Source organism: Neofelis nebulosa, chromosome X (assembly GCF_028018385.1).
Source record: "Neofelis nebulosa isolate mNeoNeb1 chromosome X, mNeoNeb1.pri, whole genome shotgun sequence".
NCBI classification, from domain to species: domain Eukaryota; kingdom Metazoa; phylum Chordata; class Mammalia; order Carnivora; family Felidae; genus Neofelis; species Neofelis nebulosa.
The window spans coordinates 52,561,120-52,581,550 of record NC_080800.1 but is presented as its reverse complement, the minus strand read 5'-3'; the positions used below and the strand labels follow the sequence as shown (position 1 = coordinate 52,581,550).

The following is a 20,431-nucleotide window of genomic DNA, read 5'->3' as shown; positions in this document are numbered from 1 at the left end:
AAAAAAGAAAATAAAAATTTCTCTTCTCTTTCTGTATCCAAGAAAAAGAAAGGAAAAACAATTAAACAAGGACAGAAGAGAAGCAAAAGAAAAAAAGTGAGCTAATTAATAAACCAGCAAACAGAATGAAACCCAAATGAGGTTACATCCCATTTCCCCTAGAACTCAAATCATGAAACTCTTTATACACTAAACAGGATGAGGGACTTGTGCTGGTATTCTAGGGGATGTGCTTGGAGGCACAGTTGGGTGGGGATTGGAGTAAGGTCTCCGTTCTCCACTAGGTGGTGCCCCTTAGCCTTACTGGGGTGGATCAGTGTGGTATATGTGTGTGTGCTGGGAGAGGTGGAAATGTCTTCACCCAGCTCTCTAGTCTCAGGAACAAGAACTTCGAGCTCTCACCATCCTGTGATCAAGCGCTCCTCCTTTGTCTCAAGCCTCTGTCAACTCCCTGCCTCTATCCTGTCCATGTCAAAACTGTCTGCCTGCCAGGTGGCACCTCCCTCTAGAGTTTTATCTCAGATGAATTGTGTTTCAAAACCCCACACTTCAGAGGCCCCTGTGTCTTGGACCCATGCTCTGGGGGAGGGTCTTGCTGAGCAATGGCTGGGTTCTGGCTTGTCCCGGAAAATGTTAGTGTGATTGCACAGTGATAGACGTTCAGAGATCATGGAAAATCACAACAGACAGCTGGCACCCGGTTTTACCACACTCTGGTGTCTTTGTCCCAATAGCAGCAAACGTGGTGTCTTTGTCCCAATACCAGCAAACATGGCTGCTCTCTGGGGTTCCCTGGAACCTTGGCCTGTTCGGAGGCATATGGCTTCTACCAAATGCACTCCAAGCAGGGGAACCACTTCTCCCTCTCTGGCACATGGACCCCTCAGACCCCACTGCCTGCTCCTGGGGATTCACCCTACTTACCAGAGCACTGAGCTCCAGAACTTCAGACTCTGTGCTCCACTGTTTATAGAATCCTAATGGTATTGAAACCCTCTCCTTTCTTCCCATCAGTGATTTTGGGGAACAGATTTATTGTTCAATCCCCTGTGTTTTCACCTTTGTCTTTCTCTCCAGCTACTTTCGAGGAATGTTTTTCCTGCACTCTCCCAATGCACTGCACTCTCCCCTTTTCTCTGTCCTCTCCCCACAAAAACAGCTCCCTACCCTCCATGGCTTTTCTCTCCCCCAGTTCACCTCTCTGCACCATGTACCTGTCAAGTTCTGTGGCTCAAGTTATGCAGATTGTTGTGTTAATCCTCAGATCAACTCCCTAGGCATGTAAAATCTTTTGGTGCTAATCTAGCTGCGTTTCAGGGATGAGACAGGCTGAGGGGCTCCATGCTGCCCCACCATCTTCCCCTAACCCGCCTAACTTTTTATTTTTTACAGTTGCCTTGTGACAAAAATTTACCATTTTAAAGGGTACAATTTAGTGGATTTTAGTACAGTTGACTTAACACAGATTTAAACAGTGTGGGTCCACTTATACATGGATTTTTTGATAAATATACTATAAATGTATTTTCTTTATGATTTTCTTAACATTTTTTTCTCTCTCTCAATTATAGGAGTGCGGTATACAATACATATACAATATATGTATTAATCTACTGTTATTGGTAAGGATTCTGGTCAATAGTAGGCTATTAATAGTTAAGTTTTGGAGTCAAAAGTTATACACAGATTTTTGACTGTGTGGGAAGTTGGTGCCCCTAACATATGCATTGTTCAAGCGTCACCTGGGCATTAATTGTGCAACAATCACTACTATCTATTCTAGAACATTTTCGTCACTCCTCAAAGGTAACCCTGCAACCATTAGCAGTCATCTCCATTCTCCCACTTCCCCTAGTCCTGGAAATCACTAATCTGTTTTGTGTCTTTTGGGCATTTCATATAAATGGTGTATAATATGTGGTTATTTGTGTGTCTGGCTTCCTTTACTTAGCATGGTGTCCTTGAGGTTCATTCATATTGTATTTTATTCCTTTGTATTGCTAAATAGTATTCTATTTTGTGTTTGTGTATGTGTGTGTTCACATACATACCACATTTATCTATTTATCAGTTGAACTTCTGCATTGTTTTCACATTTTGGCTATTATGAGTAATGCTGCTATGAATATCTGTATACCAGTTTTTGTGTGAACTTATATTTTCAGTATTCTTGAGTATATACATAGGAGAGGAACTACTATGTTAAATTATGTGGAAACTATAATTTAACTTTTGGAGAAATTGCCAAATTGTTTTCCACAGTAGTTTTACCAATTTACACTCCTATCAATAGTGTATGAAGGTTCTAATTTCTCCATATCCTCATCACACATGTTATTATCCATTTTTTATTATAGCCATTCTATTGGGTGTGAAGTGATATCTCATTGTGAATATGATTTGTATTTCCCTGACAGCTAATGGTGTTGAGTGTCTTTACATGTATTTATTGACCATTTATATATATATCTTCTTTAGAAAAATGTTCAGATGCTTTGCCCATTTTGAAGTGGTATTTGCCACTTTATTCTTCAGTTCTATATATTCTGGATACTAGGTCCTTATCAGATATAGTATATTCAAATATTTTCTTCCATTCTATGCATTGTTTCACTTTTTTTTTTTTTAATTTTTTTTATTTTTTGGGACAGAGAGAGACAGAGCATGAACGGGGGAGGGGCAGAGAGAGGGAGACACAGAATCGGAAACAGGCTCCAGGCTCCGAGCCATCAGCCCAGAGCCTGACGCGGGGCTCGAACTCACGGACCGCGAGATCGTGACCTGGCTGAAGTCGGACGCTTAACCGACTGCGCCACCCAGGCGCCCCTGCATTGTTTCACTTTCTTGATGCTATCATTTGCAAAACAAAAGTTTTTAATTTGGATGAAGTCTATTTTTTTTTCATTTATGTAAAAAACTGCATAATCCACAATCAGAAAAATTTTCTTCTGTGTTGTGTTTGACATGTTTTATAATTTTAGCTTTTACATTTAGGCCTTTAATCCATTTTGAGTTAATTTTCACATATTGTGTGAGGTATGGGTCCAGGTTTATTCTTTTGCATGTGGATATCAAGTTGCCCAGCACCATTTGTTGAAAAGACTATACCCTTCAAAGGTCTTGATACCTTTGAAAAAAATATCAGTTTAGCATAAATGTTGGGTATAGTTCTTTTTAAAGTTCATTTATTTGAGAGAGAGTGTGTGCACAAGTTTGGGAGGGGGAGAGAGAGTGAAGGCGAGAGACAAGCCCAAGCAGGCAGTGTGAAACTGCCCAAGTGTTTTCAGTGCAGAGCCTAACGCGGGGTCCAATCTCATGAGCCGTGAGATCATGACCTGAGCTGAAACCAAGAATCAGATGCTTAGCCAACTGAGCCACCCAAGCGCCCCTAGGTATATTTCTGTACTCTCATCTATTTCATTGATCTTTGTATCTATTCTTGTGACAGTACCACTCTCTCTTGGTTACTAAAGGCTTATAGTAAGTTTTGGAATCAGGAAGTGTGAGTCTTTCAACATTGTTCTTCTTTTTCAAAATTGTTTTGGTTATCCTGTGTCTCTTAAATTTCCATATGAAATTTAGAATAAGCTTGTCAACTTCTTCCAAGAAGCAAGCTGAGAGTTATGATAGGGATTGTGTTAAATCTGAATCAACTTGCAGAATATTACCATCTTAATGATATTAAATCTTCCAATCCATGAACATGAGATAGCTTTTTATTTAGTTAGGTCTTCTTGACTTACTTTCAACAATGTTTTGCAGTGTTCAGTGCACAAATCTTGCACTTCTTTTGTGAAATGTATTCCTGAGGATTTTGTTCTTTCTGATGCCTCTTAAATTGGATCGTTTTCTTAATTTCATTTTCAAAAATACATTTGGCCTTTGCATATTGATCTTGTATCATGCAAAATTGCTGAATTAATTTATTAGTGTATATGTGTATATATATAAAATCATGTCATATATGAATAGTTTTGATTTTTCTTTCTAATCTGAATGCTTTTTTTGTCTCCAGTTGTTCAAGCCTTCAGTACAAATGTTGCATAGAGGTGATGTTTGTTCATGACTGTAGGATGAAAATGTTCAGTCTTTCACCGTTAAGTATATTAACTATGGGTGGTCCATAAATTTCTACCAGCTGATTGAGAAAGTTTCTTCTCTGAAAGGGTGTTGGACTTTCCCAAATGTTTTTTCTCTGTCTATTGACATGATTATGTATTTTTCAAACCTTTATTCCATTAATATGGTGTATTACATTGACTGAGTTTCATATGTTGAACGAACCTTGCATTCCTGGGATTAATCCCATCTGATAAACTGGATTAAATACACACACACACACACACACACACACACACACACACTACTGGATTTGGTCTGCAAGTATTTTGTTGAGAGTTTCTGCATTTCTATTTTTGAAAGTTAATGAAATATTGATGTTAATTATTTTTAAATGTTTTGTAGACTTCACCAGTGATGCCATCTCATACTGATTTTTTTCCCATGTAAGGAGTTTTTAATTAGTAAACCAATCTCTTTGCTTCTCATAGGCCTATTCAGATTTTCTATTTTTTATCAGTCTAGGAATTTATTTCATCAGGCTATCTAATTTGTTGGCGTACAGTTGTTCATAGTGTTCCCTTTAATCATTTTTTTAAAAAAAATTCTGTTATATTGGCAGTAATATTTCCTCTTTTATTCCTGATTTTAATAATTTGAGTCTTCTCTTTTTTCTCTATTTTAACTTTTTACAAAGCTAGTGTATTCCTGTATCAATTATGTAATTAAAAAATAAAACAATGGAAGATACATATAACATAGAAAGGCATATCAAAATGGGGATCTGGGTAAGTTGGTAACTCCCTGGCAGTCATTTCTCCTCTATGGGCCTAGGTTTCTTCATCAGAAAGTTATTATATTGGTTCATTGTTGCTGAAGTGGTTGAAAGTCTCTGTACTTTCAGATTATTTACATGATCAAATGTGGGATTAAAGAACATAGTTGGGAGTATTTGTGGGCAGAAAGTAGACAAATTTTGGAGAATCCCGGTATTCCTGAAGGACATAGTAGAGAAGCTAAGTATCGAAATGCACATGGAAGCTGAGTTATGGTAATATTTGAATTCCAGGGTGAGAGATTTGAACTTGGTAACAGGGAACTATTGAGGATTTTGGAGTGTGAGAGTAGATAATCAAAGTGATATTCAAAGAAATTGGTCTGGTAATGGTATATGGGAGGGATTAGAGCTGGAAGATAACCCAGAGAAGTCATCTAGGGAATGGGGGTCATGACAGTAGGAATGGAAAAAAAAAAGAGATGAAAACCAGAGATGTTTGGAAAGCACTCCCTGGAATGGCTAAGGGGGCAGGGGAGGGAAGAGTTAGCTGTCTTGTTCACTCTGTGTCTCTCATAATTATTGGTGAGGCACAGAATAGGTCCAAAATATATTTATTTGTTAAATTGAATTGCATTAACCCAGCTTTGCTTAGAGTTCAATGAAGGCTGAAGAAAATAGTCTTCAAGTACTCTGAGAGGACTTCCAGGAAAGACTTCCAAGTTGCTAGCCTCTAGACACTCTATATTCACACCCCACTCCTGCAAATATAATGTACTCCTTCTCTCTGGAACTGTTCCAGAGAGTCATCTAATTCCAGCCATCCAAAATCCAATATTTTGAATGGGCTTGTCTTAAATTCCTGAGAAGAAAAGAAATGTTTTTCTTTTTAATCTCTTAAAGGCCTGCCTATGGTAACCTTCTTGTTTTGCTTTAATTTAAATTTTACTTAGTTAACATACGGTGCAATATTGGTTTCAGAGTAGAATTCAGTTATTCATCACTTACATACAACACCCAGTGCTCATCACAAGTGCCCTCCTTAATACCCATCACACATCTAGCCCATCTCCCACCCACCTCCCTCCATCAATCCTCAGTTTGTTCTCTATCATGAACAGTTTCTTGTGGTTTGTTTCCCTCTCTCCTCTTTCCCCCAGGCCCCTTCCCATATGTACATCTGTTTTGTTTCTTAAATTCCACATATGAGTGAAATCATATGGTGTTTATCTTTCTCTGACTGACTTATTTCACTTTGCATAATACATTCTAGCTCCATCCATGTCGTTGCAAATGGCAAGATTTCATTTTTTTGATGGCTAAGTAATATTCTATTATATATATATATATATATATATATATATATATATATATATATATACCGCGCCTTCTTTATCCATTCATCAGTTGATGGATATTTGGGCTCTCTCCATAGTTTGGCTATTGTTGATAATGCTGCTATAAACATTGTGGTGCATGTACCCCTTCAAATCTGTATTTTTGTATCCTTTAGGTAAATATCTAATAGTGCAATTGCTATTAAGGTCTTAAGGTAGTTCTATTTTTAGCTTTTTGAGGAACCTCCATACTGTTCTCCAGAGTGGTTACACCAGTTTGCTTTTCCACCAACAATGTAAGAGAGTTCCCCTTTCTATGCATCCTCACCAACACCTGTTGTTTCTTTTGTTGTTAATTTTAGCCATTCTGACAGGTGTGAGGTTGTATCTCATTCTGGGAAAAGAAAAACAAAACTGAAGGTATAATATTTCTAGATTTAAAGCTATATTACAAAGCTGTAGTCATCAAGACAATGTGGTACTGGCACAAAAACAGACATAGACCAATGGAACAGAATAGAAAACCCATAAATGGACCCACAACTATATGGTCAACTAATCTTTGACAAAGCAGGAAAGAATATCCTATGGTACCATTTTTTATAGCAAAACTTAGCTTGCTTTGTGGGAATCTGGGAAAAGCTAGTGAATTATTATAGGATGAAGCTTTTATTGTTTCAAAGAGATGACATCATGTATATGATGTGCTTACTTCAATGCCTTAGAATCACCTTTTTGAACAAATCTGTTCCTTGACCAATCATCCCTCATCATTTCCTACTGATTGTATGCAAGGGAAGCTATCAGCATATTGAGGACACAAAGTTGACCTTTGGAAGCTGGAAAGATATTTCCAATAGAACATTTGTAGAGGGTGATAAGTTCTGAATAGAGATACATTTTTGCACATGTGGCTGTGTATGCGAAGTGCATTAAAAGAAGTCAGCCCTATTTTGGCCTGTGGAAAATAGGTAGATTATATGCTTGTGACATCTCTAGGCTTTCTGGGTGGTAACCATGCTCCTCATCCTCTGTGAGGCAAAAAGAGAGGGGAGAATACACAGAGTTGAAAAGTAACTACTGTTCCTGTAGCTCCATCCCAAAGCCTCTGTCCTCCTACAGCCACTCACTAATAGGGCCTTTCTGGTGGCAGAAATAATAATGCATCTAAATTTCTTGATCTCAGCTTCTTGAGGCAGGAAAGTGGAAAAAGCTGGGGAGTTATGGAGGGCAAAGATAGATTGTTGATTAAAGCTGTTGAGACAACTGACAAGCTCTTTGGTTAATTCCCCTGGCAGATTTTAGCACTATTCCTAGGGCCCCACCCTTCCTTTTTTCCTTGATACCCTGACTTTCCTCCTTCCTAGGAATGGGGTAAAATGAGCCATCTTCCTGATTTAAGTTGTCATCTCAGATCCAGAAATATCTCACTCAGCCTCCCCAAAGGAGGTTTTTCTGCATCCCTTTGCCTTCATGTGTTGGAATGGGTAGTTTCAATGTCTACCAACTGTACCTATTTATGATGATTCTGATAATTCTCATCTCACCTTGGCCCAATACCTTCCTTACTCTTTTCCTGTTTTCCTTAGAATCAGAGGTGCAAAGATGCTAGCACAGTGGTTAAGAGCACAGGCTCTGAAAGTCAGATCACCTGGTTCCTGTCCCAGCTCTTCTGCTTTCCTAACTGTGTGACTTGGGACAAATTACTTAACTTTTTTGAGCCTCTGTCTCCTCTTCTGTGAAATAGAGGTAATAATGGAAATGCCTAGCAGGACTGAGTAATACATTTCATTGAAAACTGTTAGTATAGTAGTTGCTGTATAGTAAGTGCTCAATCAATAGCTATTGCTATTATGTGTGTGGGGACATTCAGTCATTTCCACTCTAATAACTTTATATACTCAAGGCATGTCAGATTTTAATTATTATTTGTGCATCTTTTGATGTAAATCAACACTGAAGATCCTGTTTTCAAAATGCCCACTCCAGTATCAAAATTTGGTCTCCATGATCATAGGTGTTGTGTTTGATCCAGATGTGGCACAGGCCCAACCATGTATAGCTTAGTCTTTTTATCCAGCTGTGCTGCCTAGATATGCTCAAGCATGAATTAGTTATATTTTCCATAACTCCTTTCTCCTCTGAAACCTTAGATAAGAAGCCTCTCAGAGATGACTTTTCCTTCTTCAAAGTTCTATCCTTCTGCATCCTCCATTTTACAGATAAGTCATCAGAGGCCTAGAGAGGATTAAACTCATAGATAGGGCCTGAAAGTCACCCTAAAGCCAAGCTTGACATTCAGTTTACAGGGGCCTCTTGTCAAATGGTCTCTGAATACTTGAAGAATTTAGTTTATCATTTTTCTACTTGACTGGAAACTTTTCAAAGAAGGAAACTATTATTCTTCTTCTGCCTGCTTCCACAGCTCTGGGTGAACCAGGAGGATGGGGTAGAGGAAGGGCCCAGTGATGTGCAGAATGGGCACCTGGACCCCAACTCAGACTGCCTTTGTCTGGGCCGGCCACTACAGAACCGGGACCAGATGCGAGCCAATGTCATCAATGAGATCATGAGCACCGAACGTCATTACATCAAGCATCTCAAGGACATTTGTGAGGTAGGCCCAGCTATGATAGTTTATGTGGGGGCACCCAGGGTGTAATAGAGGGCATTTTCATGAAGAACCAGCAACTCTGCTGAGCTTTACCTGTGACAGTCCCAAGATGTTAGAAAGAGCAGCTGGACTGGCCTCTTATATTCTGTTCAATGGGTAAAACAGGTCCCTTGGAGTTTCTCAGTCCCTATCTCAGTTTCTCTCTTTCTCTGTCTACCTGTCTAATATTCATCTTTTATCTTCATATTCCTTATTTCTCTATCTCTCCCTGCCTCTCTCACTTTATCTTCCTTTCCCTGAATCTCTATCCCTATCCTGTTGGCTTCTAATTTGGTTGTTGCCACCCCATGGAAATGCCTGACTGCATTGATTAAAGCAAAACACATCTCCCTCCAACTCAGTGGTTTACAAGCTTGAATGTGCACTAGAATCCCTGGAGAAACCTGTTAGACATGCAGATTCCAGTCCCCTCCCTCTCTTCAAAGTTGTGAATTCTCACTCTGGATAAACCAAAGGCATCTCTATATTTAGCAAGCATCCCTGGTGAAACTGGTGCTATTGGTCCTCCTCCTTCACTTGAAGAACACTGGTTTTGAGTTATGTCAGAAGAGTTTATGGGGAGGAATCTACAGGAGATAAAGGCTGAGTGGACAATTCTCAGCTCTTTCAATATGCCCCTTTTCCCCCAGGAGCTATGGCTGCACATTCCTTAACTCTATCCCTTCCATCTTTGTGATCTGAGTAGGGATTAGAGCCCTTTTCCTAACACTCCCTTGATGTCATGAGACAAGATGGCATTTTGAAACGGCATTTTACTAAACACTTTGGGAATACCCATGGGAAATGGAGGAAAGAATGTTTTAAAAAAAGGTTTCTCTCTCTCTCTCTCTCTCTCTCTTTCTCTCTCTCTCAAACACACACATACACACACACACACACACACACACACACACACACACACACTAGCATTCTGCTTGACCCAGGGAAAACTCTATTTTGAATATGTTTATCCCCTTTGTTCTAGGTGAAGAGTCAGGTCCTACTTTCTGACCCTGAAGCCCTGTTGAGTGAGCCCAGGGCCCACTTGGAATCAATAGTACAGCTTTAAAAAAATAAATAAATAAAAGTTTATTTAATTTTGAGAGAGAGAGAGAGAGAGAGAGAGAGAACAGGAGTGGGGGAGGGGAAGAGAGATAGGAGATACAGAATCCGAAGCAGACTTCAGGTTCTGAGCTGTCAGCACAGAGCCTGATGCAGGGTTCGAACACACAAACGGTGAAATCATGACCTGAGCCAAAGTTGGCTGCTTAACCAACTGAGCCACCCAGATACCCCTCAATAGTACAGCTTTAACATTTTTAATGTTCTTATTTCTTTAGAATACTGTTGCCCAGTAGAACTTCCTATAGTGATGAAATATATCTGCATTCTCCAATGCAGTAGCCACTACCCAGCCATCTGTGGCTATTGAGTAGTTGAGATGTGGCTAGTATGATTGAGAAATGGGATTTTAAATTTTATTAAATTTTAATTTAAATAGACACATGTGACTAAATGACACCTACATTGGACAGTGCAGATCTAGAAAGATCAAGGCCAAGGAATATGGGCCTTAATTTCCTTTACCTCAACTCATTTTTTTATCCCTTCTAGGAATGTTAAAGTTTATCCCCACCCTTCCACTCCATGAGTCAGTATAGTGGAACAAACAAGGGCTCTGGGGACATGGAATGCTGGCTTTCACATCCTGACTTAACCACCTAGACACCCTATAACCATGAAGTTGCCCCTTAACTCCTCTGACTTTTGATTTTTCTGATTTGTACAGGGGGCTTCATTATGCCAACCTCTTAAGTTTATTGATAAAACTAAGTAAACATAATGTAATTATTTGTAAAAAGGTAGTTTTACTTTCTTTTCCTTCCCTTTTCATCTATTCTCCCATTCATCCATGTCTCTCTTTTATAGTTTTCTCTCCCCCTACCTCCATAAAAATAGCTGAAAAAATACCCTCTGAAATGTGCTCTGTGTCGTTGGGCATGAAACCACTGTCATTCATTCAGCAAACACATTGTAGAGTTCTGCTCCATGCCAGCCTTAGACATGGCTCCTACTTCCAAAGTTTTCTTCCCTAGACTAGTATCTGTATTACCTGGGAGCTTGTTAGAAATGCAGAATTTTTAGCTCCACTAGAGGCCTACCAAGTATGATTCTGCACTTTAACAAGACTCCCATTTGACTTACATTATATATTAAAGTTTGAGGAGCACTGCTGTAAAATGATAGCTGTCTTATACTGTCAAAGAGTCTATAATATAAGTACAATGTGTTCTCTACCTGGCAGCTGAGTGATGCTATCAAGATCTAAGTTGGGTCATATCTCTCTTCCTCTCAAAACCATCTGATGGCTGACCATTTCTCCCTGAGTAAAAGCCAATTTCTTACTATTATTTACAAAGTCCTATGTGATAAACCTATTTTACCTCTGTGACTTGATCTCCTTCATCTTTCCCACCTTCTGTCACTGCTCCAGGCACACTGGCCTCTTGCTCTTCCTAAAAAACTATCTTGCATGCCCCCTTTGCCAGATTTTGCCCTAGCTTTTCCCTCTCCCTGGAGCACTCCTTCCCCAGATATCTTCATGACTTCCTTCCTCACCTCCTTCAAGTCTTTACTCAAATATCACCTTCTCCTTGAGATCGTCCATGACCTTTCTATTTAAAATTATAACCTTGCACTATCTCTCCCTCTTTCCTGCTTTATTTTCTTCTATTGTACTTATTGCTATCTGACATATTATATATTTGCTTATATGATTTCTTTATTGTTATTCTCCCCTGCTAGAATGTAGATTCCATGAGGGGCAAGTGTTTTTACCTGTTGATTTACTATATATTGCCAATACCTAGCATGGTGTCTGGCACATGGTACATGCTCAATAAATATTGTTGAAAGTAGGAATTAAATACAAGTGCTCACATGCATGTATTACTTTGGCAAAATACATTCACATCTTATGCCACTTGATTTTCAGACAGGGCAGAGGTTGTTACTGTTATTCCTATTTTCTAGATCAAAAGACTTGAGTCTCTAAGAGACAAAATTACTTTCTCTGAGTTCTCAGGCGCTGGCTCAGTGAGAGTCCTTTAGTTTTAGAAGGATCTTCTGTTCTCAACTCCAAAACATCTTGGCCTCTTCTTACAGGGCACAAGCTCAGGACAGCAATAAAAGTATTCATCTATCTAGAGGAGGGAGTGCTATGTCCCTGCTTTGAGGACTTGCCCAATCCAGCCAAACCAATTAAAGCTTTATCATTGATAAATATGGAACCAGCATATTACCAACAAAAGCTTTACTTGGTTTGGCTGGATTGGGCCTCCAACTTTGGCTCAGGTCATGATCTCATAATTTGTGGGTTCAAGCCCCACATTGGACTCTGTGCTGACAGCTCAGAGTCTGGAGCCAGCTTCGGATTCTGTATCTCCCTCTCTCTGCCCCTCCCCCACTCCTGTTCTGTGATCTGCTGGTTCCATATTTATCGATTATTCTTGGTGCTGAAGTTAAGGGTTTAAGTGCAAAGTATTTCTTTGTCCCACACTGCAACCACAGTGTTAGAAGGTTTAGCTAGAGCAAAAGAAGGATGGAGAAATCTGTGTCTAGGTGAACCCAAAGACAGTATTTTAGTCCAGGATTGTGTCACCACTAAACCAAAAGCTGTAAGTAACAATATGGTTTATCATAGAGAATACCAGACTCAGAATCGGGATACCCAGGTTCAGGACCCACCTTGGTCTCTGACTGGCTGGGGAATGTTTTCCATCATGGGCCTTGTTCCTCAACTCTAAAATGAGAAGATTGGAAGAGTTGTTCTTTAAGTGCTTAATTTCTGGGTTTCTGTACAATCTTACTTAAGAAAGCTAAAGAAAGCTGTTGTAGTGATCCAGGTTACTTTTATATTGTCTGTTGCTTTCTCCTTGGTACCTGTGAAAACACGTCTTACTCAGACATTACTGTGTTATCATAATGACTGTGTTCACATGAGGTAATCTACTCTTTCTGTAAATTAAGGGAAATCTCTAAAAAGTTCCCACTCTTGAGCTTTTGAAGAGGAAATGGGAGACACTACATTCAGTATAAAAAAGGCCACTATCTATTAGAAAATACACACATATATTTGTATATATTTACTGTATATAATGTATAGTAATGTATGTGGCACAGATGATTAAACATATATCATATATTATAATCTTATATAAAATATATATATAATATGTATATTATGTATATTATTATATATATTTGCTCCTGGGAACAGAAGATGCTTTACAAATATTTAAGTTACAATACCCTTATTTTACAAATAAGAAGGTAGGAAATAAACTATTTTTTTAAATCAGTCATTCGGTGAGGCCAGTGAGATAAAAGATCTTTTTTAATGAGTTCTTTGTAGAAGATGACATTTTTCTTTCTAAATCCAGAAAGTGGGATAAAATAGCTTGGCTCAGTTCTAGGTCACTTTGAACAATGATTGATGGTATTGCCTCCCGTAACCTTAGAACTCACAGTATAATAAGGGAAACTGAGACAACAGGGTAAAGAAAGCTAACGATGCCTTATAAAGTTGCCTTGTATGCCTCTCTAAAGGAAGATAATCTCAGTTAACTCATATCTGTGAAATAAATTCTGCTCTCAAATGCCTCCAGAGAAACTGGACTAGCTTTCCTCAGTCATTTGCATTAGTGTCTCATATCCTTCACCATTAAGAAATTCTTCCTTAGGTCTAGTTGCGTTTATCATGTTATTTCCATTTGATATGCTTAAGCCTGGGATTTCCAAACTTTTTGCCCATTTCACTTTTCCTTTCTGTGAATTGCCTATCCTCATGCTTTCCAGTTGTCTTTACATTTCCATGTACACATAGCAAATGATAACACATTGTAAAATGGTAATATTTGTATAGCATACTAAGGTATAAGAATGAGGCAGCTCAGCAGCTTGAAGTGACCATCTCAGGGGTTTCTAGCTCCCCTACACCTTACCTGTTCACCTTGAATCACCTGGATACTCTAGGCTCTGTTCCTATCCTTATCCATTCTCCTATAGTTTCTTATGTATTAATTAATTAATTAATTAATTTATTTTTGCTGATTTATAGTAGTTCCTTGTATATTCCAGATATTAATCCCTTGTCAGTTTTCCATGTTGCAATACCTTCTTCCTGTGATCCTCTTCTTTTTTGTTTTCTTTAATTTGAAGAAAGGATACCTTGCCAAAAAAGGGGAAAAAACAAACACCAAAGAAAGACTCTGCTTCTAGTTTAGGTTTATCATCACTAGCATGAACAGAGCTAGTCATTTTGTAGTTATTCAACATATATTTATTGAGCAGCAACTATATTCCAGGTACTGTTAAACTCTGGGATACTGCTATGGACAGGAAGACAACCATGATCATAATCCCCTAATTTTCTTAAAATTATTTTTAAAGGGTGCCTGGGTGGCTCAGTCGGTTAAGCAGCCGACTTCGGCTCAGGTCATGATCTCGCAGTCCATGAGTTTGAGCCCCTCATCGGGCTCTGTGCTGACAGCTCAGAGCCTGGAGCCTGTTTCGGATTCTGTGTCTCCCTCTCTCTGACCCTCCCCCATTCATGCTCTGTCTCTTTCTGTCTCAAAAATAAATAAACGTTAAAAAAATTAAAAAAAATATTTTTAAGATGTTTATAAACTCCCCTGTTAGGCCTAAGGTTTCCACATAAAACAATATATGAAATCTATATTAAGTCAGAGCTGAAAGGGGCCCTGGAAATTTTTCTGATATATGTATTTTAGAGATGGAGACACTGAGGGCCAGACTTATGCAAGTCTTTCCCTAGGGGATTTCCCAAAACGTAGGTGATTCATAGGTTCTTCAGTCTATTTTATTTCCCTGCAGTCTTTGGGATCTTCCCTGGAGATAATGGCTATGATTTGTATCCCATATCAAGCTAATTTTAGCTCAATGCTCTAGATCTAGACTTCTAGATCAACCCTGTGGGCTTAAGAACAGAGTGAAATAGGTAGGCAACTTCTCTTTGACTGTTACCATGGCAATGCCAGGGCTAATTTATGCCAATAGTGATTGATTTAAAAATCTCCCATAGTATTCTTAACTACTGTGTGGTCTGCCTTCTCAGAGGCTCTCACATATGGCTTCTGTTGAATCAGTTCACACTACTGCCATATCACCCTTTCTCTCCTACCATTCAATGGGGAAGCATCTGTCACCATGTTGAAGCATGCTTGACAGTAAGAGCCACAGACCTCTTTGCTTCTTCTGCCTTGTGTTGTTTTTCAGGCTCCTGTATACCCTGCTTACTCCCCTTTGACTCTGTATTATTTTCTCCATTTTCTTCTGAAAACAGGACTCACAACTGAACTCTGCTCTCCTGCTGTGGTGTAACACCTTCCTGTTACTTCTCTCATTCTATCCTCTCAATTTGTTTATTTTTTTTCTCCAACATAAACTGACATTAGGTTTTTTGCAGTCACATTCCACTGCCAACTCACCTTAATATATGTGCCCTCAAAAAAATGAGTGAATGAGAAGAAATAAGTATTGATTGACCCCTAAGCCAAGCATTTTTTTCACCATTTCTATGGAAAACTAATATAGTCACCAGGTCAGCCAAAGGAAGAGGATGAAAAATAAAAGCAAGACTCCAGGGACTAGTGATCTCTCCTGGTGTTTCTCTCCTCAGAAGCCTAGGTAGTTGTGTTGGGTAGTGGCTAAATGTGACATTTTGAGGTTCTCTTACTACCCCCATATTCTTATGTCCTATTTCTTATTTCCTTGATAATGGCAGTTTCTATTTGGAATCCCATCAGAAAGCCATGTGTCTTAAATAGGACTGATGAGTTTTAGAAAACATTGGTTTCTCCCTCTTTCCTTGATAATACTGTTCTTAAGGTAGGCTTCTTGAGATTGTATTCTTTACATTTTCTCACAAAGACTTTTTTCTCCAGTTTTATGCAAAAGACAAGACCATTAGAGGAAGATTGAAAATAGGAAAAATACGATCAGAATTCACCAAATAGAACTGTTTGAAGTTTTGTATAATTGCTTGAAAAATCTGTGTGTGTGTGTGTGTGTGTATATATATATATAATGTGTAATATATATACACACAAATATATATATGTATATATACATATGTATATACTTATATATATATATATGTCTAAATACATGTATGTATTTACAGAGCTATAATTATGGTGACATATCGTTTGTTTCTACTTTTTAATGTTATTTCATAAATACTATTTCATGTTTCTAGACAGGTTTTTTTTGTTTTTATTTAAATTATGGTTAGTTAACATGCAGTGTAATATGAGTTTCAGGTACATAATATATTGATTCAACACTTCCATACACCACCTGGTGTTCATCACAACGAGTGCATTCCTTAATCTGCATCACCCATTTAGCCCATCCCCCCACCCACCACCCTTCTAGTAATCATCAGTTTGTTCTCTATAATTAAAAGTCTGTTTCTTGGTTTGCCTCTCTTTTTTCCCTTGGCTCATGTTTTGTTTCTTAGATTCCACATATGAGTGAAATCATATCTTTAACTGTCTTTCTCTGACTGACTTATTTCACATAACATAATACTCTCTAGCTCCATCCACATCATTACAAATGGCAAGATGTCATTCCTTTTTTTTAAGCTTATGTATTATTTTTGAGAAATAGAGCAAGTGGGAGAGAGGCAGAGAGAGAGGGAGAGTGCAGAGCCCAATGCAGGGTTCGAGCCCACAAGCCATGAGATCATGACCTGAGCAGAAGTTGGACGCTTAACTGACTGAGCCACCCAGATGTTGCAAGATTTCATTCTTTTTGGTGGCTGAGTAATATTCTAGTGTGTGTGTGTGTGTGTGTGTGTGTGTGTGTGTGTGCGCGCACACACACACACACACACAGTATATCTGTATGTATTCATCAGTCAGTGGACACTTGGGCTGCTTACATAGTTTGGCTATTCTAGATAATGCTGCAATAAACATCGGGGTGCATATACGACTTCAAATTAGTATCTTTTTATTTTTTGGGTAAATACCTATTAGTTCATTTGCTGAATTGTAGGGTAGTTCTATTTTTAACTTTTTTAGGAAGCTCCATACTATTCTCTAGAGTGGCATGCTCCAGTTTGCATTCCCACCAAAGTGCAAGATGGTTCCTCTTTCTCTACATTCTTGCCAACACCTGTTGTTTCTTGTGTTGTTGACTTTACCCATTCTTTAAGGTATGCGGTGATATCTTGTTATAGTTTTTTTTTTTTAATTTTTTTAATGTTTATTTTTTGAGAGAGAGAGAGACAGAGACAGAGACAGAGTGTGAGCAGGGGAGGGACAGAGAGAGAGGGAGACCCAGAATCAGAAGCAGGCTCCAGGCTCTGTGCTGTCAACACAGAGCCCAATGCAGGGCTCAAACCCATAACTGCAAGATCATGACCTAAGCTGAAGTTGAATGCCTAAGTGACTGAGCCACCCAGGTTCCCCTCATTGTAGTTTTGATTTGTATTTCCTGATAGTAATGTTGAGCATCTTTCCATATGTCTGTTGTCCAATCTGTATTTCTTCTTGGAAAAATGTCTATTCATGTCATCTGCCCATTTCTTTTTTATTTTAAGAGAGAGAAAAAAGTGCATATGCAAGGTATGGGGAGAGTGGGAGAGAGGCAGAGGAAGAGAAAGAGAGAGAACCTTAAGAAGGCCCCACGCTGAGCATGGAGCCCAACGCAGGTCTTGATCCCACTACCCTGGGATCATGACTTGAGCCAAAATTGGCAGTCAGATGCTCAACCGAGCAAGCCACCCAGGCACTCCATCTTCTGCCCATTTCTTAACTGGATTATTTGGTTTTGGGGGTATTGATTACTATAAGTTCTTTATATATTTTGGATACTAATCCTTTATCAGATATGTCATTTGCAATTATCTTCTCCCATTCTGTAGGTTTCCTTTTAGTTTTGTTGATTGTTTCCTTTGCTATGCAGAAGATTTTTATTTTGAGGAAGTCCCAATAGCTGAAATTTGCTTTTATTTTCCTTGCCTCAGGAGACATATCTGAGAGAAGTTGCTACTGCTGATCTCAAAGAGGTTACTGCCTGTATTCTCCTCTAGGATTTTGATAGTTTCAATTCCCACATTTATATCTTTAGTCCATTTTTTATTTATTTTGTGTGTGGTGTGTGTAAGGGTCTAGTTTCATTCTTTTGCATAATACTGTCCAGTTTTCCCAACATCACTTGTTGAAGAGACTATCTTTCCCATTGGATATTCCTTCTTGGTTTGTTGAAGATTAATTGACCATATAGATGTGGGGTCATTTCTGGGTTTTCTATTCTGTTCCATTTGTCCATGTGTCTGTTCTTTTACCATACTGTCTTGATGACTACAGGTTTTTTTGTTTTTTTTTTTTATCACTTGTGCCATCTTTGTTTTTATTTTTTATTTTTTTTATTTTTTTTAATTTTTTAATATATGAAATTTACTGTCAAATTGGTTTCCATACAACACCCAGTGCTCATCCCAAAAGGTGCCCTCCTCAATACCCATCACCCACCCTGCCCTCCCTCCCACCCCCCATCAACCCTCAGTTTGTTCTCAGTTTTTAACAGTCTCTTATGCTTTGGCTCTCTCCCACTCTAACCTCTTTTTTTTTTTCCTTCCCCTCCCCCATGGGTTTCTGTTACGTTTCTCAGGATCCACATAAGAGTGAAACCATATGGTATCTGTCTTTCTCTGTATGGCTTATTTCACTTAGCATCACACTCTCCAATGCCTACAGGTTTTTAATACAGCTTGAAGTCCAGAATTATGATGACTACAGCTTTTTTTTTTTTTCAAAATTGCTTTGGCTATTTGTGGTCTTTTGTAGTTCCATACAAATTTTAGGATTGTTTGTTCTAGCTCTGTGAAAAATGCTTTTGGTATGTTGGTAGGGATTGCATTAAATGTGTAAATTGCTTTGGGTAGTAGAGACATTTTAACAATATTTGTTCTTTAATCTGTGAGCATGGAATGTCTTTCCATATCTTTGTGTCATCTTCAGTTTCTTTCACTGGTGTTTTATAGTTTTCAGAGGACAGGTCTTTCACCTCTTTGGTTAGGTTTAATCCTAGGTATGTTATTGTTTTTAGTGCAATTGTAATTGGCATTGATTCCTTCATTTCTCTTTCTGCTGTTTCACTATTGGTATGTAGAAATGCAACAGATTTCTCTATGTTCATTTTGTATCTTGCAACTTTACTGAATTTGTTTATCAGTTCTAACAATTTTTGGGTGGAATTTTAGGGTTTTCTATATAGAGTATGATGTCTTCTGCAAATAGTGAAAGTTTGATTTCTTCCTTGCCAATTTGGATGCATTTAATTTCCTTTTGTTGTCTGATTGGTGTGGCTAGGGCTTCTAGTACTGTGTTAAATAACAGTGGTGAGAGTGGATGTCAATGTCTTACACCTGACCATGGAGGAAAAGCTCTTAGCTTTTCTGCATGTAGGATGATATTAGCTGTGGGTTTTTCATATATGGCCTCTATTATGTTGTGGTATGTTCCCTCTACTCCTACTTTGTTGAGGGATTTTAAGCATGAATTGATGTTATACTTTGTTAAATGCTTCTTCTGAATCTATTGAATGATCATGTTTCTTATCCTTAATTTTATTAATGCAGTGTATCATGTTGATTGATTTGTGAATATTGAACCATGCTTGCAACCCAGAAATAAATCCCAATTGAATGTGGTGAATGAATTTTTTAAAGTTTTGTTGGATTTAATTTGTTATTATTTTGTTGAGAAATTTTGCATCCAGGTTCATCAGGAATATTGGCCTGTGTTCTCTTTTTACTGGAGTCTTTATCTGGTTTTGGTATCAGAGTGATGTTGACCTCATAGAATGAATTTGGTATTTTCTTTCCTTTTCTATTTTTTGGAATAGTTGAGAAGAATAGATATTAATTCTTCTTTAAATGTGTGGTAGAATTCCACTGGGAAGTCATCTGGTCCTCAGCTTTTGTTTCTTGGGATTTTTTTTATTACTGATTCAAATTATTTCCTGGTTATTAGTCTGTTCAAGTTTTTGTTTCTTCCTGTTTAAGTTTTGGTAGTCTATATGTTTCTGAACATCAATTTCTCAAATTCAAATTCAAATTCAAATCAAATTCATCAATTTTTCCCAGGTTGTCCAATTTGTTGGCATATGGTTTTACATACTATTCTCTTATAATTGTTTATATTTCTGTGGTTTTTGTTGTTATTTCTACTCTCTCATTTGTGATTTCATTTATTTGGGTTTTTCCTCTTTTGTTTCCAGTAAGTCTGACTAGAGGTTTATCAATTTTATTAATTTTTTCAAAGAGCCACCTCCTGGTTTCATTGATCTGTTTTTTTTTTTTGATGCTATATCGTTATTTTCTGATATAAATTTTATTATTTCCTTTGCTGACTTTAGGCTTTGTTTATTGTCCTTTTTCTAGCTCCGTTAGGTGTAAGGTTAGGTTGTTCATTTCAGATTTTTATTTCTTCTTAAGGTAGATATGTATTGCTATAGACTTCCCTCTTAGGATCACTTTTGCTGCATCCCAAAGATTTTGGACCATTGTGT

General features: G+C 38.1%; 1 protein-coding gene across 7 annotated transcripts in view; it reads left to right on the top strand.

The window, feature by feature from the left end:
- ARHGEF9 (Cdc42 guanine nucleotide exchange factor 9) overlaps nt 1-20,431 on the top strand; it is a 205,743-nt gene that overhangs the window by 90,453 nt on the left and 94,859 nt on the right. For 6 of the 7 annotated variants that reach the window (XM_058712278.1, XM_058712274.1, XM_058712279.1 and 3 more), the window contains one exon: nt 8,597-8,788. The exons of the other annotated variant lie outside the window; for it this stretch is intronic. In XM_058712278.1, coding sequence (XP_058568261.1) covers nt 8,597-8,788 — 192 coding nt within the window. The remainder of the gene's footprint in view (nt 1-8,596; nt 8,789-20,431) is intronic. 7 annotated transcript variants of the gene reach the window in all.